We start from the raw sequence: 10,797 nt of genomic DNA, 5'->3' as shown, positions 1-10,797 counted from the left end.
GAGGAGGGGAGGGGAGAGGAGAGGAAATGCGGACACAGAAGACACAAACCGAACTCGAGGAAGGCGTAGGGCCTGGAGGCGAGGCCGACGCGAGTGTTGTCGAAGGATGCTGTGAATTCCCACCACAGGGTCTCCAGGAAGCAAAAGGCCATGGCTGCTGGGCACCGGCGGGAGCAGATGGCCATGCAGGCCACATTCCCTGCAGAAGAGAAGCTGAAACAGAAGGGCGGAGTCTGCATCCCCAGGAGCCAGGCCACAGCCGCCCACACCCAGCGCGGCTGGCCCAAGCCTGGGCCCCTCAGCCTCGAACAGTCGGGGCTGCTGGTCTCTTCAGAGAGACCGAGTTCTGAGCCTGCGTCTTTCCAGTGTCTGGCGGTGCCAGTCCCCAGCACCATGTGGCTCCGGCAGGCGTGAAGGGCTGCTGTGGTTTTCTGGTTTTTTCCTTTTCTGCTCCTCTTCCAGCTGCCCCCTTCCTCCTCAGTCTGAGTGCTGAGGGCTGCGGCTCACCTGGCTGGGGTGACAACTGACAGGGGTGGTACCTGCTCCTGTTCCCCCATTGTCCACTAAGCTCATCACAGGGGCTTCTCCTCCCTCAGAACCCCAGCCCCAAGCTGCAGCGCATGCTGCCTCCCCCAGGGGCGTCATGGGTCTGGCCCAGACTCTAAGGAGCTTACACTGCTACTGCAGCCCCCAGGCGGCACAGGCACAGAGGCCCATTTCTGAGGTGTGACTGTTTTACCATCGCAGCCGAAGCCCAGGCAAGTGGAGTGTGGCCTCTCCCCGCATCCTGCCTGCAAGACTGCAGCTGGCAGGACTGCTCCTTTCCTCTGTGAGGGTCTCACCCTGACCCCAGCCCCATGCATCCGAAGGCCATGTCCCTGCACAGTGCTGAGGCCAAGCCCCAGAACCTGTGACAGTCACCGGGAGCCTGTGTCACCACACACACACACACACACACACACACACACATTCACCAGCATCCTCTCCCTTCGCCCTGGGGCTTCCTCCAGCTCATCTGTATACTTTGGGAAACTTCCTACTCTACTTGCCCACATTTCTGGGCATTTCCAGCTGGAAGGTTTCAGGCTCTAATGTTCTACATCTTGTTATAGCTGGAACTCCCTACAAAAATCCTTTCTCAAAGGGCTGGGTATTTAGCTTAGTGATTCCACCACCTGCCTTGCAAGCACAAGGACCTGAGCTCAATCCCTGATACACACACAAAAAATCCTTTCTCAGCTTGAAGGACAGGGTGGCTGCCTGGACAGCAGTCCTTCAGAGCGCCTGGCCCCGTCAGGATGGAGCTGTTCCTACAGGACAGAGGGTCCTGCTGGGGGCTGAATGTGTCCCCAAAAGACGGCTGGAGCCCTCCCTCCCAGACCTCTGGATAGGGTTCCACTTGGAAACAGCTGGCAAGATGAAACAAGGTCACTCTGGATAAGGGTGGGCCCTTCTTCTAACGACTGCTACGCTTACAAGAGAGAAATCCGACACAAACAAGGCCTTGCGACCAAGGAGTGCCTGCCAGGCAATGAGACCAAACTGCCACCAGGGGGCAGTGCAGGCACAGGCGAGTCCTCAAAACTGGCATAGGGAGCTGTGCCCTGCCACACGTGGAGCTGACCTCCATCCAGCCTCAGGAGAGAAGGCACTGTCACGGCAGCTCTAGGACATAACCCCTTAACTGTGAAGGGCTATGGTACTGTGCACCTGTAAGAAAAGAAAGTCTCAGCTTCCTCTGTAGAAAGGATGGGGAAGGCTGAGTGTAATGGCACACACCTGCACTCCCAGCACTCAGGAGACCCAGGCAGGAGGAGCGCCAGGAGTTCAAGGCCGGCCTGGGCTACACAGTGAAGTCAGGGCCAGCCTGAACTACAAAGGGAGGCCCTGCCTCAAAAACAAAACAAAACCAAAACTCTACTGAGGCACTCGAGATTTCATTGAGAAGTCACAGGCCCTCATAAGGGGAAGGCGTCCCGTGAGCCACAGCAAGGCGAGGCGGGGAGGGGGACAGCGGGAGGGGAGGAGGAGGCAGAAGAGCGGTCTCAGCTGCACTTACTGTATGCAGAAGTCCCGGCTCTCTGCAGAGCCGCGGCCCGGGTGCCGGGCGAGCTGCACAGCCAGGGCCTTGAGGCGCCGCCTGCACTCCAGGAAGTCCGGGGCGTAGTAGAAGTCGGTGGAGGCTGAGAGGGGCAGTCCGTCCCTCACCCGTACCACGCTAGCGAAGAAGATCATGGACATGGTCCTCGGGCGGAGGCATGGGGATACCTGTGGGCGAAGGACCTGGTCAGCGAGGTCCCCGCCGGCTCTCCTTCACGGGGGCCTTCATTGACCCCTCCCAGGACCCAGGCGTGGGGCTGAGACTAAGGAGAAGGAGCAGCCCAGCACAGAGCGCCCGAGGGGACAGGGAGGGGCCTCAGGGAGAAGGCTCTAAGCAGGTCAGCCGCCCTGCCAGGAGACAGCACCAGACCCTAAGCTGGCGGCCAGGACGGCGGGGCAGGAATGGACCCAGGCGGCACGTCCTCTGGAGCCCTGCAAATGTCTCACAGAGTTCGAAAAGGTGACTGAGTCCCCACAGATGGCTAAAGGAAGTCACTGAGGAAACTGTATTACAGCGAGACGCTAAATATTTAGCCACAATGTGTAAGCATATTACAAAACACAAGGCAACAGATCTGAGCCCTGACGGGGCCTTTGGCAAATTAAAAAAAAAGTGTGGGGGTGTGGGGGAGGTCCGCCCTGCCCAGGCCAGGGGCAGAACCTTCACACCTGTGGGGTTACAGAGCTGGCTGGGACAGCTGTCTGCCATGGGTCTTTCCACCCGTCCAGCCCTGGCACAGATCTGCCTGCCAGGGTGTGGAGAGGAAATGCAGCAAACCCACTTTCCGGGGAACCCTCAGGCTGCAAACTTCCCCAGCATCCACATTCTTCCTCCCTCCAAAACAGGAGCCCGGCAGGCGCACCCCTGCCCCTCCACCGACCCGCAGTCACACTTCCGAGCCCACACCCACACCGCAGTCCACATCAAGGGCCGTCACAGTCCACCCCTCCCAGGACACCTTCCCAGGCTGGCCCAGCGGGACAAACACTCTCCCTCTCCTCCGTGTCTGGGGAGCCTGCCGCTCGGTTCTCAGATCCACTGCCAGAGTGCGTATCTGTCTGCAGTGGGGGAATGGACCGCTGTTCCCTGTACCCAGGCAGAAACTGCAGAGACATACACGGTCATCTGTCCCATCTCCCCACACTGTCTCTCGGCAACTAAAACTGTGAAAAGCTCCAGGAAACAAAACCCCGACCAGCCGCCAAGTTCCAGAAGTGCCGGCAAGGCCAGGCCCACCGCCGGGAGCACCGGGGAATGTACACACACCTCGCAGTCAACGCTGACTCCCCTTGCACTGGGAAGGGACAAGGGAACAGCAGCGTGGAGGCGCACGGTACCATCTGCTACACACTCATGAATGTTTGGAATATTAATTTTTTAAAAAGAGTTATAAGAAAAATGCTTTAAATAAAAAGAGATATAAGACATAAAGTCCTGCGAGAGAGCGGGGGAAATACAAGACCAATTTTAGGGCTTAGGGTCAAAACAACTCCAAAAAGAGCTCACACCAAGCTGTTAAAAGACAATGAGCCATCAAGAAACAGAGAGGATACAAACATTTCACAGCAAAACAAGTCAGGTGTCCTTCGTATGCTCTTCTTCAGGGAAGGAGTAGGTTACTCCACCAGACCCCTCTCAGGCTTCTTAACGGAGCATCTTCTACAAGCCAGACAATGTGTTTAACCCCTAAGAAGGAACAGGTGGCACTGCCAAGGACGGTACCACAAGACCAGTTCTCTCCCGCTCTCTTGCCCTTTGGTGACCAATCCTGCTTTGCTCTAGTCACTAGCATTTAGAAGAAATAAAAACTCTATTTTTCAGGTCTACCAGGCTACTAATACTGCAAACTAGTGAGATGTTAATTTCACCACCTTTACACGTACTTGGGATCCTTAAGTAACGGTGACCTGCAGTGCTGCTACAGGGAGGTGAAATGCGGCCTGCTGGGTCACAGGGCTCAGGGGTTCAGGTGAGGAGCTATCACGACAGCAGACAAGGTGGGTGAGACCTGAATCGAAGAGGACGGGAGTCAAGCTCTCTTCCCTCCCCTCCCGCCAGACACCCCCAGAAGCCTGGACACCGCGCAAGGTGAGCAGGAGGCGACCTGAAGGTGCAGGAAGAGGCGCTTGTCGGGACCAGGGGGCCACGAGCTTGCTCCCTTTCTTCTGCATCATACCAGACTTGGTGTTGGAGAAACCAGCAACACAGAAACACCAGTGAGTAAAGACCCAAGAAGCCACCGCCACCACAACAAAGCTGTGCACTCCAGGACCCGGGAAGGGTTCAGGCCAGCACAGCAGATGGTGTGTCCGCAAAACCACGCTGACCTAGGCAACACCGTGGAAAAGACTGCAGCCACCTCCTGCCTACCAGAGAAGACAAGTGAGGAGCTACGCACGCACCCTGGCCCTGCGGTACTGAGTGCGCCCCCAGGGGAGGGTACCAGACAGGAAGGAGCCACTGCCCTTCCCTGGGACAACAGGCAACAAAATGCCCACCTCCCCACCACAACACCGAGCGGCTCACTGCCCCAGGGTGGGGACAGAAGGAGGGAACCCAGACATTACACCCTCTTGGCAGGAGACTGCACCGCACTTCCCATGCAGGAGCCGTGTCAACAAAGGCCAGCAGAAACATGATTTCTTTTATTAGTCTCACAAGTTTTAACCCACGAGCTGCGCACACCGTGGTCCACTGATCACAGCCATCTATCTTACCTTCTACCCTCTTTCCTCCCCAACTGCCCCAAGTCTAGCAGCACCTCTGCTGTCAGATCATTTGCTTCTCTTAAATTTCTGCATGTGAAAAAAGTGTGCAGCACTAGTCTGTCCACTGTCCACTGACTCGTGGCCCGACGTGAACTCCTCCAGTTACAGCCATTTCCATGCTAATGACAGGACCTGGTTCTTCTTTGTGGCTCGGTAACGCTCCACCAGGCATGCATACCCTATTTCCTCTGCCCGTTCATCTCCCGACGGCACCTGGGTTGATTCCTTACCTTGGTGGTTGTGAACAGTGCCACAAAACATGGCCACACAGGGACCTCGCTCATGTGCTGCCTTCGTGTCCTCTGGACACATACCTTGGAGTGCGGTAGCTGGATCCCATGGTAATCCTGTTCTGACTTTTTCCCGTACTGCTACCCACAGCGGCTGTGCCAATCCACATTCCCAACAATGGAGTATAAAGATTTCTTTCTCTCCACATCGTCACTGGCATTTGCAGCTGTTTCTTGATGACAGCCATTCTGGCTGTGGAGGGGGGTTAGCCTTGAAGCTCTGATGTGCAGTTCCCTGGGGGCTGAAGACCTCAAATACTTTTTCACATATTTATTGGCCACTTCATTTCTTTTGAGAAGTGTCTGCTCAGGTGATGTGTCCATACTCTTTTATTGGATTGCATACTTTTTTGTTGTTCTTTATATATTGTGGGTATTAATCCACTGTCAGATGACTAGTTGACACAGATTTCCTCCCGCTGTGTAGGCTGTCTCTGCACGCTGTGGATATCTCCTCCATTCTGCAAAAGCTTTTTACTTTGCTGTGATCCCATCTGTCAGTTCTTGCTTTTGTTTGCTGTGCTTCTGGAGTCCTACCTGGGAAATCACCGTTTGTGCCAATATACCCAAATGCCTCTCCTGCGTTTTCTCTAGTAGTTTCAGAGTTGCAAGTCTTAGAGTCTTTGATCCAATGTAAGTTGATTTTTGTTCAGGGAGCGGAATCAGGATCTGACTTCTATCCTCTTCCTATAAATGGATGCTCAGTCTCCCCACCCATTTGGTGAAAAGGCTGTCCTTCCTCCAATGTGTGATTTTGGCACCTTCATTGAAGATCAGTGAGCCAGCCAAAGGTGCGTGGATTTGCTTCGGTGTCTTCTCTTCTGTTCCAGTGGTCTGTGAACTGTGGTGCTGTGGTCACTATGGCTGTGTAGTATGTCTTAAAACCAGGTACTATCAGGCTGCCAGCTTTGTTCCTTTTTTCTCAGGATTGCTTTGGCTCTTTGGAGTCTTTTGTGCCTCCACATGAATTTTAGGATTTTTTTTTCTAGTTCTGTAAAGAATATCATTTGTATTTTGATGGGGATTTCACTGGACTGGATATCATTTTGTATGGTCATTTTAACAAAATTAATTCTCCCAGTCCATGAACATGGGAAGTTTTTCTACCTTTCTGTATTAAAGTAAGACCCAAGGGCCAGGGATTTAGCTCAGTGGTTCTGGCGCCTGCCTTGCAAGCGCAATGACCCGAGTTCAATCTCTGGTACAAAAAAAAATAAAAAGACCCAGATCTCAGAAAAATATCTGAAAATGTCCAAGTTTCAAGAGAAAATCACTGGCCATACTAAGAACCAGGAAATTTCAACTTGAATGCTAAGATACTAAAATTATCTGACAAAACTTTAAAGCAGCTACAATAAATATGCTTCAACAAGCAACTACGCGTATACAAAGAAATGTTTGAAATATTTCATCAAAGACATCTAAGATATTAAAAAAACCAAGTGAAGATTTAGCATTAAAATTTTTAAGAATTAAAAATAACAAGCAAAAAAACTCAATGGATGAACTCAACAGCAAAATGAAGGGGAAAGAAGGGCCGGGGATTTAGCTCAGCGGTTCTGCCACCTACCTCGCAAGCACAAGGTCCCCAGTTCGATCCCCATTACCCCCCTAAAAAAATGAAGGGGAAAGAATGAACTGGAAAACATAGAGACAGAATGCAAATTACCCAATCTGGACAGTGTGAGAGGAGCTAGATTGAAAGATACTGCACTGGGCCAGGAATTTAGCTCAGTGGCACCACACCTGCCTGGTAAGCTCAAGTCTAAAGTCTGATTTCTAGTACAAAAAAGAGAGGAAGAGAAATACCGCACAGAGCCTCAGTGACCTGAGGGCCTGAAAACCATTTAACACATAACATCATCACTGTCCCGGAAGACAGGAGGAAAGTCTGTGGGGAGGCACTGTCTGAAACCTCGCAATCATGGCAGAAGACAAAAGCCTACACAGTCAAGGATGTGAAAGAGCCCAGAAAGGATCTGCCCCAGGAAACCCATGCCAACACACACAATGGCCAAACTGAGAAAAACTGAAAACAGCAAGAGAAAATGACACTTTCCTTATAGTAGAAGAACAAGTCAAAAGTAGGCAAATTTCTCTGAGACCACAGTGGACAAAAGCAAGTAACACATCTTTCAACAGCTAAAAGGAAAAGAGTTGCCAACCAGAATTCTCTATTAGCAAATATATCCTTTAAGAATGATGGAAAAAGCTAGGCATAGTCGCACATGTCTATAACCCCAACACTAGGAAGGCTGAGGCAGGAGGATCACTGTGGATTCAAAGCATGGGCTACATAGTGAGTTCAAGGCCAGCTTGAACTACTGCAAGACCCTGCCTCAAAAAAAGCAACAGAATAAAGGGAAAGCACGGCATGCTTAGATGAAGGGACACTAACAGAATGTGTCACTAAAATGCCTGCTCTACAAGAGCGGCTACTAGAGCTGGGCGTGGCGGCCCAGTCATCCTAACGCTCCGGGAGGCCGAAGCAGAGGGAGCACAAGGTCAGGCCCAGCCTGGGCAACTCAGCAATTTGGCAATGCCCTGTATGAAAAGTAAATGTATTTAAAAAGTAGCTCACTGCCAAGTCCCTGGGTTCAATTGCCCCGGCCCCCCCAAAAAGACTTTTCGAAGGAAAAGTATAATTTAAGTGATACATAAGGACCTTGAGCTAATTCTTTATTTAAATGTTTATTATTAAAATAACTACCGCCGGGCATGGTGGCACATGCCTGTAATCCCAGCACTCGGGGGGCTGAGGCAGAAGGATCACTGTGAGTTCGAGACCAGCCTGGGCTACATAATGAGTTCCAAGTCAGTCTCAACCACATAGTGAGACCCTGTCTCAAAAAACCAAAAAAAATAAATAAGCAAAATAAAATAAAATAACTATAGTCACAGAAATTTTCAAGGATAGTACAGAGGAGTCCCGCGTACCCTTTTCCTAGTTTCCCCCAGATCACCTTCCATATAGAACTTAGGGCAATACCATTCCGAGACCCTGATACTAGTAGAAAGTGTGTGAGAGAGCATGCCTTTATCATGTGTTCATCCCTATAACCACCACCACTTCCCCCACACAAAATTATTCCCTCACAAACAGGGTGTGGCAGCACACACCCAGGTTCCCGGCACCTATGAGGCTCAGGCAGGGATATAACTACAGGACCTCTTCAAACAGAAAGGTACCATAGCCTCAGGATTCATTAAAATAAAGCTACTCACAGATAAGCAGCAGTCAATTCGCAACAGAAAGCAGTGGTACAAATCTGGAAAATCATGCTATAACTACAGAAAAAATACCAGTTCTACAAAGAGAGGTTCCACCTGAGTTCTCAGAGAGACATTGACTCATCTTCCAGGTCTTCCCAGACCCTTGTGCAGGCCAAATAATCCAGGAAACAATCAAAACCGCCAGCAGATGAATGAACGCACCAACAAGCAAACAGCTGCCTTAGTTTGGTTCACTGAAACAAGAAATGCAGATCTGCATATCCCCTGCCTTACTTCCGAACTATATTTTGAACACTTACCTACAATAAATCTCTACTTGGAGATAAAATGAGAAAAAATTTAGTTTATATAGATAAAATTTCAAGTAGAAGCACAAGGCAGTAATATACCACACCCACATTACTAGGCTTTATTTAAAAGTATTGTAATCTGCAGGGCATGGTGGCACACACCTGTAATCCCAGCACTCGGGAGGCTGAGGCAGGAGGATCGCTGTGAGTTCAAAACCAGCCTGGACTACATAGTGAGTTCCAGGTCAGTCTCAAGTACATAGTGAGACCCAGTCTTAAAAAACAAAACAAAACTGGGCCGGGGATTTAGCTCAGCGGTTCTGTGGCCTGCCTTGTAAACACAAGGACCCGAGTTCAATCCCTGGTACCAAAAAAACAAAACAAAACAAAACAAAAAAGTATTATAATCTTCCTCCCCCGTTTCCTAAACCTTGACCCAACCACCTGTTCACAAACTATCCACATCATAGATAATCCGGAATCCACCAGCAAAGGCTTTGGGCCTGCACTAGAGGCTACTCTTGTTTGTATCTCCCCTTTTCCTTTCCTCTTCTCCCAAATCTCTTCCATGTGCAGATGACCAGGCCTTGCAAAACAAGAGTTTCAACCAGGAAAACAAACTATAAGGCTTACACCCACTACTGGATTCACCATTGGCCATGGGACCCGAGAAACGGCCACCTCATCTGTCGATCCTACAGGCTCCAAAGGGGTTGGGGATGGGTGGAGAACACAAAGGTCAATGTAAGTCATCTGTTAAGAGCTGAGAAGAGCAGAAAACTGAACATGAATTTATATTACATTCCTTTGTGTCTAAGGCTACTGCACCAGCAGATTCAACCAACTTCCAATGCAAAATGTTAAAAAAACTTATACCTGTCCCGAACATGCACAGACTTTCTGGTCGCGACTGACCTGGATACATAAGCAATCCAGACACGGCTGAAAGTACACAGGGAAACGTGCACAGGTTAAATGCAAATACAATGCCACTTATATGAGACCTGAGACCGGCGGCCTAAGGACATGGAGGGGTAACTGTCTATGCCAAGCCCGTGCTAGAAGCTTTCACACTGATGATACTGCTGAATGCTATGGTGTAAGCATAGTCTGCCCTGGACACGTGTAAATCCTGCAGCTCTGCAGCTCAAGGGTATTACGCAGAATTCAAAACAGGCGTGGTAGCACATGCTATAACCCCAGCATTCGGGAGGCTGAGGCAGGAGGATCACCATGAGTTTGAGGCCAGCTGGGGCTACACAGTGAGACGCTGTCTCAAAAAAACAAAAAAGAAAAAGATGTAACTGGGATTCAAACTCAAACTTCCTAGAAATATTCAAAGGCTTATGATCTTTCTGTCACATCCTGCTTCTCTAAATCCAACTTCTGGAATTATAGTTACTCTTTCTGTAATTACTTCTCCTAGAGTACTAACGTCAAAACTAATCAGAGATTGGTGGGTGGGGAGGAGCTAAGGTTACAGGGGATAGGAGTGCTCCTTACCCCTGTACTATTTTGAAGCCCGTCTTCCTCCCTGACCATCAGTCATCTTTTAGGTACAACTGATATCTAAATTCCTTCTAAGAATAAAACACGCTGGACCCCAGGATGTTCTCTGTGTTGCAAATGCAAACATTTAAATCAGAACTACAGAGCCAGACATGGTGTCACACGCCTGTAACCCCAGCTGCTCCAGAGGCTGAGGCACAAGGACCACAAGTTCGAGGCCAGCCCGGGGAACTGAGGGAGGTCCTGTCTCAAAAAGCGAATCCGAGCTACCACAACACTGCCAGCCTTTCCTGAGCAAAGCCTAGCGTGCCAATTCAAATCTGCTCAGCAGCGGCAAGCCACTCCCAACCGTTTCTTTCCATTTCCACTTCACTAAAATTGTCTTTTCCAGGAATGGTTCTTTGTAAAATTTAACAGACTCCTGACCTCACAAACCTCGCCCACCGCTCTCGCCCCGGGATTGCTCCTGCGCGGCTCCGAGGTCTGTGCACCCAGTTCCCCAAGTCCTGGGGTCCGGCGGACTAACACGACCCTGTCGGGCCTCGGCTCGATCCCCACCGGGGGTCCGGGGCACAGGGATGCCTGTGTCCCGGTGCCGACCCGGG

General features: G+C 50.6%; 1 protein-coding gene across 4 annotated transcripts in view; it reads right to left on the bottom strand.

Annotated features, from left to right (window-relative positions):
- The window catches only part of Sec22c (SEC22 homolog C, vesicle trafficking protein), a 19,235-nt gene that overhangs the window by 7,735 nt on the left and 703 nt on the right, over positions 1–10,797 (bottom strand). For 2 of the 4 annotated variants that reach the window (XM_033762649.1, XM_019207553.2), the window contains 2 exons: positions 2,060–2,268; positions 50–213 (listed from right to left, as the gene is read on the bottom strand). In XM_033762649.1, the coding sequence (XP_033618540.1) occupies positions 50–213; positions 2,060–2,241 (346 nt within the window). In that variant the 5' untranslated portion in view covers positions 2,242–2,268. Of the gene's footprint in view, positions 1–49; positions 214–2,059; positions 2,269–3,984; positions 4,072–10,618; positions 10,759–10,797 lie in introns of those variants that run through there. The other 2 variants (XM_010624492.3, XM_010624491.3) reach the window with 2 other exon arrangements.

Source organism: Fukomys damarensis, unplaced genomic scaffold, assembly GCF_012274545.1.
Source record: "Fukomys damarensis isolate Sample0158 unplaced genomic scaffold, DMR_v1.0_HiC HiC_scaffold_12, whole genome shotgun sequence".
NCBI classification, from domain to species: domain Eukaryota; kingdom Metazoa; phylum Chordata; class Mammalia; order Rodentia; family Bathyergidae; genus Fukomys; species Fukomys damarensis.
Note: the sequence above shows the minus strand (reverse complement) of the source record. Positions and strands in the feature narration are given on the sequence as shown.